General features: G+C 38.7%; 1 protein-coding gene across 2 annotated transcripts in view; it reads left to right on the top strand.

Annotated features, from left to right (window-relative positions):
* Positions 1 to 18,047, top strand: part of sema4f (sema domain, immunoglobulin domain (Ig), transmembrane domain (TM) and short cytoplasmic domain, (semaphorin) 4F) — a 70,684-nt gene extending 52,637 nt beyond the window's left edge. Inside the window, exons 2-15 of one of the 2 annotated variants that reach the window (XM_038290142.1) lie at positions 1,571 to 1,716; positions 3,434 to 3,493; positions 9,416 to 9,514; positions 10,783 to 10,894; positions 10,995 to 11,114; positions 11,214 to 11,362; positions 11,443 to 11,624; positions 12,804 to 12,945; positions 13,038 to 13,251; positions 13,710 to 13,819; positions 13,949 to 14,100; positions 15,900 to 15,955; positions 16,070 to 16,260; positions 16,993 to 18,047. In XM_038290142.1, coding sequence (XP_038146070.1) covers positions 1,571 to 1,716; positions 3,434 to 3,493; positions 9,416 to 9,514; positions 10,783 to 10,894; positions 10,995 to 11,114; positions 11,214 to 11,362; positions 11,443 to 11,624; positions 12,804 to 12,945; positions 13,038 to 13,251; positions 13,710 to 13,819; positions 13,949 to 14,100; positions 15,900 to 15,955; positions 16,070 to 16,260; positions 16,993 to 17,703 — 2,444 coding nt within the window. In that variant the 3' untranslated portion in view covers positions 17,704 to 18,047. The remainder of the gene's footprint in view (positions 1 to 1,570; positions 1,717 to 3,433; positions 3,494 to 9,415; positions 9,515 to 10,782; positions 10,895 to 10,994; positions 11,115 to 11,213; positions 11,363 to 11,442; positions 11,625 to 12,803; positions 12,946 to 13,037; positions 13,252 to 13,709; positions 13,820 to 13,948; positions 14,101 to 15,899; positions 15,956 to 16,069; positions 16,261 to 16,992) is intronic. The other variant, XM_038290143.1, reaches the window with a different exon arrangement.

The following is an 18,047-nucleotide window of genomic DNA, read 5'->3' on the forward strand; positions in this document are numbered from 1 at the left end:
TCCTGCACTGACCATCACAGCCAATTGTGCAGGTAGTCCTTATAAAAAAAAGTGGGTAAGTGGACATAAAACTAGAAATGTCAGGCTTAAAAAGATGGATGATGCTTTGTATAATTTATAAAAACATCCTAACACTGAACCGAGGTGATTTGCTGTCCTTCATTTGATCATTTATATCCTTCTGGCTCTTTTTGAAAACTTAAAATAAAAATGTTCTGTCCTTCCAATGGTTATTTGCGGTATTTTTTCACAGTTTCAACTAGGAGAAAGAGGGAACAAGACTCAATATATATAGAACTAAATCTTGCAAAGTGTCCTCAGATCTAAATAAAAACTAGTTTTCTGCAAAGTAGAAATTTTATGCATGCATACTTGTGCAAGGCGTTAACCACCCCCGCCAAAAATACCTCTGTCTGATGTTTAGTAAATGGAAGTAATTTTTCTAATTCTAGCTGACGTGAAGAAGGAAACATTTAGTCAGATTCAATATCAAGCAGTTGATCTGTTTAGTGATTTATTTTTACATTTCTTATAACTGTTTTGTTCCTCACAGATGAACACATAAGTGTCTTAGTGAGTAAACAAAGTTGCCCAGTTGTCCAGAAGCAATGCAGGCTCATTAGATATATATTGCAACCTTGTAGACGGCTAACTGATGTGTGTTTGTTTCATTGCCAACCGTAAAGTGACATCTTACATCTACAAAATGGTCTTAATCTTGTTTAATCTTAAAAGGGAGAAAAAATATGTTATGCATGCAAACTTTGGAAGCTATGATTTGGATCAGTTGAGTTATTTGTGTTTTTTTGTTTGTTGTGCATTGTTCTTGGTTTTATTAGCATCCATGCTTGACTTATCAGCATTAGTATTAAATCCTCTGTAATCATGGGTTACATTATGGCTGTTTCCTCTCAGCTCGTGCTTGTATTTGTAGACCAATGTCTTCATTCGTATACTTTAAACTGTTTGTTTGTTTGTGTGCGTGAAACTCCTCTGTCTCTACTTATGTCCAACCTTTATTCATTAAAGGTCAGTGCTCCTTCCCCTTCATGAAAAGTTGCTAATTCTGTCTGATTTTCACACATTCAAACACAAACAGGTTGCAGTCAAAGTCTTCCACTAGATCTCCAAAGACGCTGAACACACAGCTTTGCTTTTTTGCTCTCTTTAGTGAGGGTGCGAACACATTCACACACATGATGCTTTGTTGTAAAGAGGAAAGAGTAGGAGGGAGGGTGACTGACTGAGAGAGCAAACAAGAGCTGAAGCGCTATTCAGAAGCTTTTGGGATTTGATTTATGTGATCTGTTTCAGAAGAGGAGACAAATATAGCTGATGTAGCACACCATGTATTATTTAGATACCAGTCTATTGTTTACTGTACATTCTCCTGGGGGTTAGAATTTGATTCCAGAATACAGAAATGCAAAACAGATGCAAAGAATCCAAAGAGATGTTGCGAAACCAACATGGGGAAAGACTCCTGATCTGAGATGTTAGTGGTAGAATTTACTCATCCAAGAAATTGTACTAATTCTTACCATATGTCTTGATGTGTTTTGTTGGACAGATAACATTTTGGGGAGAGAGACATTCAAGAGTGTGACAAACTTCAGCTCCTTCCTGCTTGACCCTTCCTCAGGCACCCTCTTCCTGGGTGCCAGGGACGCCATACTAGCTATAGATACCAAGAACCTGAACCAACCACCGAAAAAGGTAAAACTTGAGCAGACAAGAGTGAACCTGCATGTCCTTGTGAACTGTGTGCATCCAAATAGATCCAGAGTTATCTAGATTAACTGTATTAACCTGCATACTGCGTCTTAGTCTGGATGATTTATTAGAAACTTTATAGAAAGAGGAAGGAGTTTGTTTGAAAATAATACAATATAAGACAGTGCAAAACCACTGGAAGGCTTTTTAAAAATCTGATGAGTTTTTCCACTTCGGTTGCTCATGTATGATTCATACAGTATTGAATGATTTTATCCAGCAAAGTATTTTTACCTGTTATGTTTTACTGATTTAGTCCTTTTATATGTTTCAGGCGCACTGAGTGAGAAGTATAGGCTTCCTGTAAATTATTGCAAGATTGTGCCTCTTGATCTTATGAGCGCTCTAATTTTGTTATACTACCTTTAAAGATCAGCCTATTTGGATGTACAGAAGTAGCACATCTCTGCATATACTGAGGGTTAAAGAGTTAGGGCCGGATCTATCAAAGGTTTGCGTGTATTAAAACGTGAGCTATTTCACTGCGCACGCTAAAAAATGTACAAACTGATCTATCAACAGCGTGCTAATAGCATTTGGTCTTTAAAACGTGCTAAATAGCGCCTCTGATCCATTTAGTACTTTTTCTGCAATGAATATGCAATATGGGGCGTTTACACGCTAAAGTGCGTCTTGTGGGAGGAGAACATGTAAATATATTAATTTAGCAGTCGCAAAGTGATTTATCAAACTTGAACGCAATTTTGCTAACGGTATCTGACTCTATATTTAACACGTTTCAAAAGAAGGTGCAAATGGTCTGTATGCGTAATTGCGCACACATGGCAGCGGTTATTGTCGCAAGAAGGAGACATGGAAATAAAGCAAGGAGACGCAGAGAACGCATTTTTTCACTCCGTGTGAATATTTTTGCAATGAACGAGGAAACGATCATCAAAACATATAGTTTATCCAGCATATTGCCATTTTGGAGCTGTTGGGGGAACTCCGAATGGATTTGGAGCCAGGCACAAGGAGGACCCACGCAATACCAGATATCACAAAACTCCTTGCAACATTGCACTTTTTTGCATCTGGGTCATTCCAGCGTACGGTTGCAGCGTGAGCTGGGATCTCCCAATCTCGTTTTTTCAGAAGAGCTGTCTGACGGGGTCGGGGTTCTCCCCCTGCGCCTGTGGAGCAACGTGCCAAATGCTGCGGGGATCTCATCCACAGTCACAGGCCAATACAAAACACCTGTTTTTTTTTTTTTTTTTTTTTTTTTTACTGCAGCACATACCACCTTAGGGAATAAAGGTTGCCAATTTATAATTTATAAATAAATAATATATATATATATTTACCTATTTATTTTTTTTGTTGGGGGTCACTGTAAGATTTAAATTTCTTAATGCACTAGTTTGTACAGACTAGAAACTACTTTGCCGCAAACCACAAAACGCGCAAAACCATCATTTAAATAGGGCGTCTCCAACAGTTTTGCACCTGCCACCAGTTACGCAATCACTCTTGTTAAATCACCCGCAAACCATGGTTCAGCCCCTCGCGCAAAATTCCAGTTTGCGAGCGCAAATTACTGCACGCAAAATTGGATCTTGATAAATCCGGCCCTAAGAGTAATCTAACATTGATTGGCAATCCATTACAGGTAAGCAGCTAATGATGATTCATTTCATTTTTCTTCTCACCCTGGTTTTAGATTGACTGGGCTGTACCAAAAGAGAAGAGGAAGTCTTGTGTGGGGAAGGGAAAGACAGAGGTGAGAACCATGAATGCTCTACATCTTATGTTTGGTTTAGTTTAGATATAAAAAGCTCCGATTGAAACTTGCTATAATGTACTGTGGAAAACTTTTGCATATTTAAAGCTTTTTGTATGTTTAAATTTTTTTGGGACTCCTATTCCAACTGAAATGCCCTGGTAAACATAAAAAGGTTAGAAATTCACCCCCCCCAAAAAAAAATTTTAAATAAGCTGCATTTTCATTGTATATTCTGTTAAATTCAAAAATTCAAAGTTCGTGAAATGTGAAAACATTTCTTCAAGCTCAAACTCTGAAAAAAATATGGCCGCAATTTTATTTTTTTACTTTTTCATAAATAAAACTTACTTGCTTGTGTGTACAGATGAAAGCATGTGAGCAGGAAGTTAACAAGGTCAATAACAACAAAAATAAAATAAACGTACAGCGATGGATGCAAACATGAGATACACTATATTGCCAAAAGTATTTGCTCACCTGCCTTGACTCACATATGAGCTTAAGTGACATCCCGTTCCTAATCCATAGGGTTCAATATGACGTCGGTCCACCCTTTGCAGCTAGAACAGCTTCAACTCTTCTGGGAAGGCTGTCCACAAGGTTTAGGAGTGTGTTTATGGGAATTTTTGACCATTCTTCCAGAAGCGCATTTGTGAGGTCGCACACTGATGTTGGACGAGAAGGCCTGGCTCTCAGTCTCCGCTCTAATTCATCCCAAAGGTGTTCTATCGGGTTGAGGTCAGGACTCTGTGCAGGCCAGTCAAGTTCATCCACACCAGACTCTGTCATCCATGTCTTTATGGACCTTGCTTTGTGCACTGGTGCACAGTCATGTTGGAAGAGGAAGGGGCCAGCTCCAAACTGTTCCCACAAAGTTGGGAGCATGGAATTGTCCAAAATGTCTTGGTATGCTGAAGCATTCAGAGTTCCTTTCACTGGAACTAAGGGGCCAAGCCCAGCTCCTGAAAAACAACCTCACACCATAATCCCCCCTCCACCAAACTTTACACTTGGCACAATGCAGTCAGACAAGTACCGTTCTCCTGGCAACCGCCAAACCCAGACCCGTCCATCAGATTGCCAGATGGAGAAGCGCGATTCGTCACTCCAGAGAACGCGTCTCCACTGCTCTAGAGTCCAGTGGCGGCGTGCTTTACACCACCGCATCCGACGCTTTGCATTGCACTTGGTGATGTATGGCTTGGATGCAGCTGCTCGACCATGGAAACCCATTCCATGAAGCTCTCTGCGCACTGTTCTTGAGCTAATCTGAAGGCCACATGAAGTTTGGAGGTCTGTAGTGATTGACTCTGCAGAAAGTTGGCGACCTCTTCGCACTATGCGCGTCAGCATCCGCTGACCCCGCTCCGTCAGTTTACGTGGCCTACCACTTCGTGGCTGAGTTGCTGTCGTTCCCAAACACTTCCATTTTCTTATAATACAGCTGACAGTTGACTGTGGAATATTTAGGAGCGAGGAAATTTCACGACTGGATTTGTTGCACAGGTGGCATCCTATCACAGTTCCACGCTGGAATTCACTGAGCTCCTGAGAGCGACCCATTCTTTCACAAATGTTTGTAAAAACAGTCTGCATGCCTAGGTGCTTGAATTTATACACCTGTGGCCATGGAAGTGATTGGAACACCTGATTCCAATAATTTGGATGGGTGAGCAAATACTTTTGGCAATATAGTGTATATCCACATTTCAGCCATGGGTCTAGTGGGCGCCATTATCCTCCAACTACATTCTCCAGTCTGCTTCTTTTTTTTTTAAGCACCACCAGCTGCAGATCACATGACTTTGGTAATGTTTTATATTTCTATTGCAGTTTTTATACAAGCAAAAAAATCCCCTAATCGAAGAATTAAAACTTTTTTCCAAAACAATACTTTTTTATTTTTATTGTAGTGTCACCTTTTGGTAAATTTATTTTCATCATAACAATTTTTACAATTAAGTGGATAATAGAAAAGCAGCTATACCGAAAAGTTTCTGGTTTATGAATACAATACAGTTTAAAAAAGTCAAATTTCAAAATCATAATTTTGTTTTGTTTTTTTCTATCCCTTTCAGCTCCACCTTATAATACTGAATGCACACTGCCAGCCTCAATGTTCAATTCCGTTTTTTGTTGTTAAATCTGTTTGTTTTCTGTGGTCATTCACATTTCTAAATATATGCAACTTGTATGTAAACTGCTGTATGAACTGCATTTATACAACTTAAGTGTCCCGCATGCCCAGTCGACGACGCAATAACATTAAGTAGCGTGCGTGTTCTGTATTTACAGAGGTAAACATGGATTGTTGTGCTGGAGCGCATCTAGCAATCTTTAATTTCTTTTCCAAATGGATCCAGAACATTAACAATGCAATCGTTTTAAAAAGGAAGAGAAAGACTCCTCTCTGCATTGTTATCCGCCATGGTTGATGTGTTTCATCCCGATTCGATGTATAATAGCAGCCTTTGATGAGTATTAGTCACGTTAAGGGTGGATGAATGTGACCTGGGCATTTAGACACATGTCGAATTTGAAAAGATCAGATATCTATCGGATTTAGTGCCACATAGCCAAGTGGCCTGGGTCACACTTGGAAAAAATCGTTTATCTCATATGGGCAAAAAAATTGGCTGCAGTGTGAACGTAGCCTAAGTGGCATAATCAAACTTTGGGCTTAAATAACAGAGATAACAAGTGAAGGCTATGAGCTAAATAAAGATATACAGGTGAATTTTATCTACTCATTTCCAGCTCTGGCTCTGGCTGATGGAGAGGCATTCAGAGGAGCACGCTGGGATAAACACAAGGAAGAAACTAACATGATATATCCAGTTATACAAAAAGAAAAAATGTAGAGCATACAACTATACTCTTAATGTCAATACTAACAAATACAAAACAGGAAAATAAGGAATAGATATATTGGTAACTCCTTGTTTACCAGGTTAAATTAATGAAACTCCTTTCCGGGATATTTGTGGTCTTATTCTCTGTCAAATATATTCGAGATTGAAATGATCAAATTAAAGAAAAGAAAATTGTTTCCTTTGATAGAAAATACCTAAAATACCTCAAACATTTTCTAATCTGTTTGCGTATTTTTGGGACAGGCTCTGTCTTAAAAAGGTACTATAAGGTGAGATTTAATGCATTTTCCTCTGCACCTATTTTCAGTAGCATACATGTGTTTGTGTGTGCGGGTGTGTCTTACAACCTCAAGCTGCTGGACATCAGGTAGAAGGATCTGGGACTGATGCCAATGCCCCATACGAGGTGTTAGCTCGGAAAGAGGCAGTAGCAGAGAGACAGGCTGCATTTAACGTCACAGATGTCCATTAACTGTCTTTGGAAAGTGATTAAATACAGCTCACAGATACAGTCAAGCTTTGCATCTGATTCTACTGTGTCTAAAATTCTAGTTTCAGTGTGTATTTGTTGATTCATGCCTTGTTTTTTCATTGATTGAAAAAGCTACTTCACTTTTGAATATCTGTGAAATAACTCCCCCTCAACCGAGTTTCAGTAAACCTTTGGGTTTTCAGAAAGTCAGTTTAAACTGTTTTACTCATAGCTTTGAACAGCTTTCTTTGTTCCTATGTAAAGAAAGAAGGGAGCTAACTCACTGATAAAAGCAGGAATAAAAAGGGATATTTTTTCCTGCAAAAACATTGATTAAAAGATTATATCTGAGTCAGAGGGAATAAGAACAATGAAAGGAGACAGGAGGAAGCAACTGTGAGAAAAAAGCTACAGTAGACTATGATTAGAAAACCGAGGCAACAGACTCAACAGAAGATCACCTGTATATGTTGGTGTTCCTGGTTATTTTGCAAGGGTTTTATCACTTTTTATCAAGGTTTTCATCACCATAAAAGTGATAAGTCTTCCTAGAACCAAGACGTTTCTTTTTTCACAGTAACATCACATTTAGAGGATGTGGTTTATAGTGGAAGTGATGCAGACATGTAGGTGAACTAGAAAAGTTAAGATAATAGTCACTTTTTATAAATTCAATCAGACTCTCTTCTCCATGACATACTGTTCATGCCACATTCATTTTGGGCCATTAATGGCCTTTTCTTGGATGCACTTACGATGGTATAACAATTTAAGCAGAGAACAGATTTTGGGTAAAAAAAACTAATTGTATCCACACAGGATCAGAATTGCACATCAAGGCTTAAATAAATACATACATTATCTCACATAAATGTCTACAGAAGGCATTTGTTTTGTCTTAGAGAGTAAATTCAGTTTTTAATCAAGATTAAAAGTTTCGGCTTTGCAAAAAAGTTTTTTTTATTGGTTAATAAACTCTAGCTTGTATGATGCATGTGAAATTAAAGTGGAAAGGATCAACTTTTTTGAGAAAATCCAAATAAAGTATGGGGATGTATGTTTTATGACAGCACTTTAATTTAGTTGTGTTATATATTCTAGCATGGAAAACACTTTGTGATCATGCTTTTATAGAAGTGAAGATGGTAGCATGCATACAGAAAATTAGTGAATTATACAAATGCCTGACTTCAACTAGTAGGATTTGATTAGTTACCAATTATGGATGTCCAAATGACAATTTTAATATTTTATTTATCATATGGATAAAATATGTCCCACACCAAGCAACATTAATAGAAAGATACACCCTAATCTATCTGGCTCTGTTGCATTCAATAAATTCCGTAAAGGCATGTTGCTTTGTTAATTTAAAGATGCGTTACAGTTTTCTATCAATACTGCCACCTTTGGCAAAAGCACAGAACTGCAGCCCTCTTTTGCTCATTCTCATATTTTTTTTTCTTTTTTACTTTTTTCTCCTTACTTGGTAGCCGAGTTGATGCCAGTCGCTCCTGAGTATCAATAAAAATCAGTCATGTGTAATACTTTGATAGTTTGCTTGGTACTGTAGGACCCATTTAGCATTCACGTGCTTGACGTCACATCTGCATACAGAGTGCGTGAACTATTGAAGTAAATTCAGGAAAATCGTTGAACTACTGAAGCATCAGTCTGCTCATCAAATGATGTTTCAGTCTTAAAAGGTTAAATAAGTAATCTTTTTATAAAATTCCTACTTAATTTTTAAGAAAAAAAAAATTTCTTTTTAAAGTATTAAAATTGAATCCTTAATTTGATTTAATCCCATATTTAATGTGTGGTTTCCTCGACCTCCTGGTTTGCTTTGGGCCTCCCACTGAGCTGAACCAGCATAGCAGCTGTGATTGTTGAGAGTTAGAGGTGGGGGTGATTCAGGTGACATGATCAGGGCTTTGGAGAAGATCTGTTCCCTGGGGAAGAGGTGACTCAGGCCTGGAGCACGTCCAGAAAAACAGGCGATCTTTGTGTTGTACACACACACAAGCTTCGGCATAAATTACCTGCGTCATGGTTTCTCGCTAAATGAGGTGAGACTGTGAGGGTATTTTTCCACTACAGAGTTCAGAAAGACAATAAAGAGAAAAATACTAATATATATGCAGGTTTTTCTGTTATTTATCCCTTTAGATCTCATTGTAGGGATTTGAGTCAAGGTGACTGTTGCCGGTTTTCTCTTGTGATCTCAAGTGTCACCTAAAGCTGTGGGGGTTTCAGATATCCAGTTAAAGACACAGATAAATCTTCTGTTTACATTATTTTGAAAGAATGTGACTCATAAAAGAACCAGAATTCCAAACCATTTTTAAGGTCAGAATCATCTTTAAAAAAAAGGAAAAAAAAGAAACATATGCTGGAATATAATTTTTTTTTCTTTGTGCATTAGTTTAAATTATGGGTGATATGTTATGACTATTTTTAAGGAAAGTGTTTACACAGAAATGTTTAGAAGAAAAGTATTGTATTTTGTAAATTGACCCATGGGGTTGAGCTCAGGCTTGGCTTTAATTCCTGTACCTTTGGCTCCCTCTGCAGGTTGACTGCAACAACTACATCCGTCTATTGGAATTCCTGAAAGATGGTCGCATCTATGTGTGTGGGACCTACGCATTTGACCCCCAGTGTGCATTTCTGGTTAGTGTGTCCATTGTTATCTTACATCTCTTATTTCTTAAACTGTTTTCAAATCTTGTGCAAAACTATTTTTATATTTATATTTTATCCCTCCCTTAATGCATTTCATTGAGATTTAATGTGATAAAAACTCCTCGGTGAATTAAAAAGAATGGATTGTTTACCAATTTACTTAGCAAAAATGAAAATAAGAGAGTGTTTGTATAATTCGTAATTTACCTCTTTGCCGGTAGTGGGATGATAGAGGTCTTATCCTCTATCATGGAGGGATGCTGGGCGTTTCCACCACCATAAGTTTCCACTATCATGTGAGCATACTGCATGATATGTGGTAGTTGCTGATCCTCGTCCACCAACTATTAGGGGATTGTCCACCCAGTGTGTGAAGTCTGGATTTGTCGGACAGAGCGGAGGAACTATCTCTTGTGATCAACGGGCTGAAAGGCGATTGCCAGCAATGCTTTGTGGGGCGCATAGGGCGGGACAGGACACGTAGGATGCCACGGCCATCCGCTGCATCCATTCCAGGCTCCAGTTGTCTTACCCTGTCTTGCCACTGGATCTAGACTAGTCTCGGACGAGAGAGTGAGGTCGACGTTGAGTAACTCTTCCTCACTTTAAACAAAGTCATAGCGCAAGTCATCTGTCATCCTTCCATCAAGGATGAATAGATGGTCCTCGTCGTATCGACGGACGAACAGGAATTTACCTCTTTAGTTTAAGGCTTATTAGAGCCACCTATCCATAGAGCTACAGCTGTCTTTTGGAGTACACACTCACCAGTTATTTACTTTTTGAGAAATATTATGATAAATAGGATTTTAATAAAAATAAACTGATAACTTATAAGGAAACTGACTTTTAGTCCTTCTTGTTGTGGTGATATCTTTGTCCAGGCAGCCTTTTAGTCTTTTACAGTTGCCGTACACTGATAAGATTCAGTGGCCTACATGAAAAAAAAAATTTTTTTTTGCCCTGAATCCCAGTACTGTCTGTAGAAGGTATTTAAAACTTAAAGCCAGATTTTATATTTGTATTTACCTTATCAAAACACAGAGCAAGAGCAGAATTTCATTTGTGCGATGATGTTATCATAAACAATAAGTATTGCAACACTCTGCTACGCCCACAAATCATGGAGGGCCGAAAACATTTTACAGCTGAGTCCCAGCACCACAGCACTCCCCCTCCCTAGAACCTAATTAACACCGTTATAGCTCCTTTAAACAGTGGCAGTTTAGTTATTTTCTTTTAATGTCGTCCTACAGCAGCATTCCTCCTTCACTTTGGAAAAAACAGCGGAGGGAGACGTGAAGGTGGAGTCTGGTAAGGGCAAGTGTCCCTTTGAACCCAGCCAGCGTTACACAGCTGTAATGGCAGGCAAGTGGAAAACATTCTGATTAATTATCTTGTTTATCCTCTGCTTGCCAAGCCCGGTTAGTTGTAGATTTTTTTAATACTTTCACTTTATTTTCTTCAGATGGAATCCTATACACTGCAGCCACCAGTAACTTCCTGGGAACTTCCTATGATATCTCCAGGGCAACTGGCCCTGAGCAGGAGCGTGTCCGAACTGAACAGTCCATCAACTGGCTCCATTGTAAGATTGTGTTTATATCCTGATACATACATCTTAGTATCACATGATGCAAATGAAATGAGTAAACCTTTTTTTTTTGGTGGGGGGGTGTGTGTTCAGATCCAGAGTTTGTTAGCTCAGCCTACATAGAGCAGACCCCTGACAGCAACCCAACTGGAGATGATGACAAAATCTACTTCTTCTTCACGGAGATGGCAAAAGAGCACGATCTGTATACCAAAGTGCCAAGGGTGGTACGGGTCTGCAAGGTAATCCAGAGATTCAACTGATAACTTGTTTCTTTATCTAAGATTTTAGTCGACTAAATCTCTGCTGGTTACTTGTTCAGTCTGACGTGGGAGGCATGAAGACTCTGCAGCGGCGATGGACCACTTTCCTCAAGGCCCAGCTGGTGTGTGAGGACAAACCCAGCGGTCAACGCTACAACATCCTGACCGATGTTTTCACAGCTCGGCACTCTCCAGGAGACCCCAGCAGCACACACTTCTATGGACTGTTTACCTCCCAGTGGTAGGAGAAAATATACATTCCCTTTTTGCTGTTTGCTCTGTGCGCCACTTGCTAAACAAGCATCATCTATAAATATACTAGAAAGATAAAGAATATAGTTGTGGAGAAGTTTAAAGCAATGTGACTTTATAATATGATAACTTGACTTGTTTTACATCTAACAGCTTTAATCAGTATATCTTCTGAAAATAGGGAGAAAATACAAATCTAAAGAAAAATATGGCCGGCGAAAATGGAAGAAAAGCTTTTTCAAAGAGTTTGTGATGCATTTTGGAAATAGGAGATTAGTGCCTGGTCTAACACACCACCTGGCTTAAGAAAACTGTTCAAAGACTTACTTTTATTATTTAGGTCTTGCACACATATCATCCTTATCTTTTTTTATTCTTACGCTTACCTTATTTTATTCTAATCCTTATCTTATTTTATTCTTATATCTTATTTTTTCTTAAAATCTTATTTTTCTCTTTTCTGTAAACGGTTGCACTGCAAGAAAAAAATCCCGCAAGGGATTAATAAAGTAATTTTGATTAATGAAGCCCTTTGGCAGAATTCAAATGAGCCATTTTAATCTACAGTAGATTAATCTAGATAAATTCCAAGATTACAGTAAAATTAATCGAGATAAAAAGATAATCTAGGCCCACCACTTGTAAGAAAATAAAACTGTATATTGAAAACCATAATTTATTCATTTAGATTACTTGTTTTTGTACTTGATAAATGCACAGCAGACTTGCTTTATTCAAAACTACCTTTCCTTCGTCTGTCCAAATATTCACTAGTATGAATAATCTTAGTATTTTCTTCATATATGTATTAAAGTCTTAATAAAATTAATGAAGATATGTAGTAAAAAACGATGATAAATGTCAAGGACTATAATTACTTTAGAAAGACCCTGTGCTATTTTAAGCAATGTCATGTTCAATGACATCGCCAGTACCAGTTCCAAAGAAATCTGTAGATATAGGAATTGTACATTTCCTGTTCATATCTATAAAAACAACTAAGTAATGGACATGAAGGCAAACATTTTTCAGTAAATATCAGTATCATGTTACTGGTTTTCTGGATATATTTAACCATTGAATTATGAGAGTGTTATCCGCAACTAAAACAGAGCAATCTTCTAAACCCTTAAACCTAACTAAACCTTTATTGCCTTTCCTTTTACAGGGAGCCCAATGATGTTTCAGCGGTGTGTGTTTTCAGTCAGTTTGACATCATCAAAGTGATGGACGGCCCCTTTAAAGAGCTAAAGAAGACATGTGAGAACTGGAATACTCCTGAGACGGTCCCAACTCCGAGACCAGGCCAGGTACTAAACTATCACCAAGCTGCCTGCTTCCCTTTACATATGTTTAGTTTATTTCCTTGTATAACTATTGTCTTTCTTCGTGTAATTCCCAGTGTTTGAACAGCGCTTTAAGGGCTGAAGGATTCGAATCTTCTTTGAAACTTCCTGACAAGGTGCTGACGTTTGTGAGGGACCATCCTCTAATGGAGAACAGTGTCACAGCAGCACCTGTGCTGGTGCGTAAGGGAATTAAATACACCAAGCTAGCGGTTACCCTAATGGGTGAAGCAGAGGACCAAAGAGGATTTGTCCTTCATCTTGGAACAGGTCAGAGAAGATTGATAAACTGAAAATTCTGAAAGAACATTCAAATTTTAATCACTTTTAAGTATACCATATGTGTATATATATATATAAATGTGTCTTGGGTTATTTAGTATATAAACCAAAAAGGGAACGTTTTCCTGTTAACTTTAAGATAAATTTCTTAAAATCATGACAGCTTCTCTGAAGCTCAAGGCATAAAGAATTTTTTGCATTAAATCTTAGAAGGCAACTTGACAAAGAAGCCATTAGATTTCTCCCAAAACTCATTGAAAAGCTTAACAAATCTTTAAAAAGCTCAAACAGTAATCGGGGTTGCTTGTCTTAAAAAACTTTTTATGTATGTATACAATAACACAGATTAGCAAAATTCAGTTTATTGATTGTTTATTGAGTTTGATCTTTTTTATTTTATTGGAGTAAATCATTTTAAAAGTAAACCCTTTCTTTCTGTGTTGTAGATCGAGGTGAACTCCACCAGGTGGCAGTAGCGGGCCAAAATGCAACTTTACTACAAGAGATTCCTCTCTTCTCATCAGAAGAGCCTGTTAACAATATATTACTATATCAGGTAAAGCAGCTGCTTTTGTACCTCAAGGCTCACATTTCTTTTAGCTTTTATATATTTTGTTGTTGTTGACTAAAACTGAATGATTATTTTTAGACTCCTTTGAGTATCTAAGGTTTCCTGTGTCTCCAGGGCCAAGCACTGGTGGGAAGCTCGCTGTCTGTGGCCAGAGTCCAGGCTGAAGGCTGCGCTCTATATTCCAGCTGTGAGATCTGTGCCAGAGCCAGAGGAGTGGGCTGTGAGTGGAGCGAAGAAGATCAAACCTGCAGCTTTACAGACACAGAGTAAGTATTAAGAGTATGTCAAAGTACAAGAAGCTGTTTGAAAATGGAAAACTAAGCCAGATTACACATATCAGAACACAGCAGTGCATGTAAGGAAAACTTCAATCCTTTTGGTCTTAAAGAATACACTAATTTAGTTGAAACTGTGTAATGTAAAGAAAGAAAGATAAATTATAATAACGATTAATGATAACGATCAAGCAGAGATTACCATTTATAGCAATCAGGCAAATATAAAACAAAAAAACAATCACTAAGTGAAAAGGTTGAATCAATTACAACTATTTGGTTTAAATATGGATGTTTTTGTGGCACTAGTTGCCCCTGCGATGGACTGGCAACCTGTCCAGGGTGTACCCACGCCTCTTGCCTGTAGACAGCTGGAGATAGGCACCAGCATCTCTCACTACCCCGCTTGGGATAAGCGTGACAGAAAATGGATGGATAGTTGCCCTTATTCTGTTATCAGGAAATAGGAAATTATGAGTCTTTTTTGTTTTTGTTTAAAACACTTGATATTTCAGTTAGATATTTTTTTTCCTACTTTCCAGCTTTTATCTTCATTACACTGTCACAAGTAAAGAGCAATGAAATTCCCTCTCTGCATTTAACCCATCCCCTTGGGGAGCAGTGGGCAGCCATGGTGCAGCCCCCGGGGGTAAAGTGTGGGGTTAAGGGTCTTGCTCAGGGACCTGATTAGGCCTAACAGACAGAGCTTGGAGTTGTTTTTTTAAAAACACACTATAGAGACTTGATAATACAAATTACATAGTTTACCTGCAAGACTACCTAATGATGACATGACAATTCAGAGTTTCATGTAAAAATGTAAATATTAAAAAGACATAGAGAAAGGACGATAAAAGGACACATTTATTTCCAAATCAAATAGATAGAAATACACAAAGAAATGCTCAAACAAGGTCAAAATGTCTTTTTTTTCTGGGTCTGTATTCCAAAGCGAGAATAATGAAATATCTGCTATGGTTATATTTGGGATTCCTTTGGTAGAAATCATAAAAAAAAACTTTTGCATCACCTATTGGGGGCTGAAAAAATGAAACCCTGCAAGTTGGACATAAGGATTTTGCCCTGTTGGCTGATAGTGTTGTGTCATTTACATACAGTTTATTAAGTTGCGAGGGCAGAGACGGCCGAGAGTCCAGCTGATTTTGAGAGAGCAAGGAGTGGCCTTAGCTCACCATCAGGGCTAAGCTTAGGTGCAGACAGAGCTAAGCACAGCTGGTGGAAAAGAGTTTGTCAGAGTTTAGAACCCACCAGACACATATCATAGTAAATTAGCATGTGTAAGACTTAAAAGCTGCAGACCAGTGAGATTCTTAACAGTAAGCTGAAGCTGAAGGTTCATAGCAGCAGTTCTTCCATGTTCAGTACTGTATACCGCTCCTGAATTTTTACTGCTACGCATTATGGGGGCGTTTTGGCTAACATTTACCCCTGGTTAACACATATATAGCGACTTTATAGAAATAACAAAATTCATCAAAGTTATCTTAGGTCAATTTAATTTCATTTACTTTTTCTTTTGTAGTCTGGGTTAATAATTGTCAGTTAATATCACTAACTAAAAGTGGTTGCTTAATAAAATAGCCCTATCCATTGTTACATTTTGTTTAATAGTTTCTTGCTTCACATGATTATCATTCAAAATTGAACAATGAGAACAACAAGATAAAACAATTAGATATCAATTAACCAAAATAAGGCTTGGAATTAAAATCAGAACCAAAACTAACAAAAATTTGCCTTGAGTTAAATGAAATGTTTTCTGTTTCCAGTCCCGGCCCAGGTGACGTTGTGGATGAGGCCTTAAAAAAGTGTCATCCACCAGTGGGTAAGTAAATCCATGTGCAATATATTATGTGCAAAAAAAAAAAAAAAAGTTATTCTAAAACCTTCATGTCTTATTGTGAATATTGTTTTAAGCTCTTTGTTTTGTTTATTTTAGGACGATGCAATCCAACCACCAGGGAGCTGAAAGTCTCCATCGGGGTGCGGATCCTGTTGCCATGTGTCCAGCTTTCCCCTCGTCCTTGTAGCTGGGAGTATCCTCCCCACAGACACACAAGGCAACACCACTCTGACTTGGCAGTGACTGTGACAGATGAAAATGTGGGAAAATATGTTTGCATCTGTCAGGTACATATTTATTTTCAATTCTATATCTTCTTACAAAAATAATCATGTTGTTTGGTCTTTATGTGATAGACCAACAAAGATTTAATAATAAAAAAAAATCTATATAAAGTGGCAGAGATACAAAATACAACTGTCAATCAGCTCCACAGGCACCCCTGTCCAGGAAACACACAGTCAGGCAGACGAGCTCCGAGCCAGCTCCCATGTCAGAGGATGAGGAGAGCACATCCAGTCACAGTCAGAGAAACAGGACCACACTTAAAAACAGGCTGATCTCGAACATCTATAAACAAAGGTGTTGATGGCAGCAGCACAGCTGATATTTCTCTCCAGGATGGTGTCACAGCCAAACAGGAACAGACCAGATGAAGCTACTATGAGAAAAAGTAGAGAGAGCAGAACGTTAGAGATTAAACTAACATATTTTGCAGACTGGAAGAATAGAGATAGAATGAAGCAAAATTATGAAATAGTGGTCCCTGTGTCCTCCAGCAGTCTAAGCCTATAGCAGCATAACTATAGAGATAGCTCAGGATAACCTGAGCCACTCTAACTATAAGCTTTATCAAAAAGGAACGTTTTAAGCCTAGCCTTAAAAGTAGACAGGGTGTCTGCCTCACGGACTAAAACTGGTAGTTGGTTCCACAGGAGAGCTTTTAAAGCTGTTATTTTTAGTTCATCAAAGAAATAAGGTTACTGAATGATATTAGATTTTTTTTTTGTCTCTTTTAGGAGGGAGGACCCAACATCAGAGACCCGACCCCCTGCCGCCGAGCAGCTTTCTTTCTGAACCTGGATGGCCCCAGTACTGGAGGATCAACGGCCCTTGCGGGAAGCAGACATGTCTTAGCAGTCTACATTTTGTTCTTCTTCTTGGGTCTAATGTGTGGAGCGTTTCTTCTCAACTTTGTATACCGGAAGCAGACCAATAAACACCAGGACCATCACGCCCCAGATAATTCATTTTCATCAGGAAGAGGGCGGAACTTGCTTGGCTCATCGACAACTCCTCAGTCCCAAAGCAGTTCTAGCATGGTTTCTGAAGGATTCAGATCAATGGGAAAGCAAAATGGCAAGACTACTTCAACCACAACCACTACGCTCCTCAGCAATCAAGGTAACGGTGGCCACCTTGCTAACAGCTACAGCGGTGGCCAGATTATCAGCAGCCCAAGTAATGGGCATTCACTGAACGCAGACTGTGACACAAGCAGCAGCGGGCTGAAGCTGAACTCTGAAATTCTATTATCGAATGCGCTGAGGGGAAGGACGGGGGTGAGGGGGCAGGTGCAGCCAGAGGGAGAAGAGAAGGAGCCTGGGAGAGAAAACGAGGCGAATGAGGAGCCGAGAGATAAGAGGAGGGGACTAGAGGACGACCTCAGCAGTTTCCCTATGTTAGAGTTTCAAGCACCAATGGCTCAATGTGAAGAAAGCTCAATATGAAGGGAAACATTCCTCAGCCTGCAAATAATCTGAATACCACTGTAGGTACTACCAAATGCCTTTGAATGGGAGCTGTGACATGAAGAGATACTACAGAGCTTTATAATCTCTAACTGAACTTCTATGAATTGACTGAAGGGCAGAGCAGAAAATATAAGTATGTGATACACTGCTGTCTTAGACACTCAGGAGAGCCACAGCTTACATTGGTTGGATGTAAATTTCAAATGTAAATACCTTTGTTGTCAATATGAAAGTCAGCTGTCATAAAAACTCTGATGTAAGTCTAATGTTACAAGGAAATCAAAGATGAAATGTCTACCTGTGTAGGCATGGAAAAGCCA

The sequence above is a fragment of the Cyprinodon tularosa genome, unplaced genomic scaffold (genome assembly GCF_016077235.1).
Source record: "Cyprinodon tularosa strain WSP-4 unplaced genomic scaffold, ASM1607723v1 ctg276, whole genome shotgun sequence".
Taxonomy (NCBI): domain Eukaryota; kingdom Metazoa; phylum Chordata; class Actinopteri; order Cyprinodontiformes; family Cyprinodontidae; genus Cyprinodon; species Cyprinodon tularosa.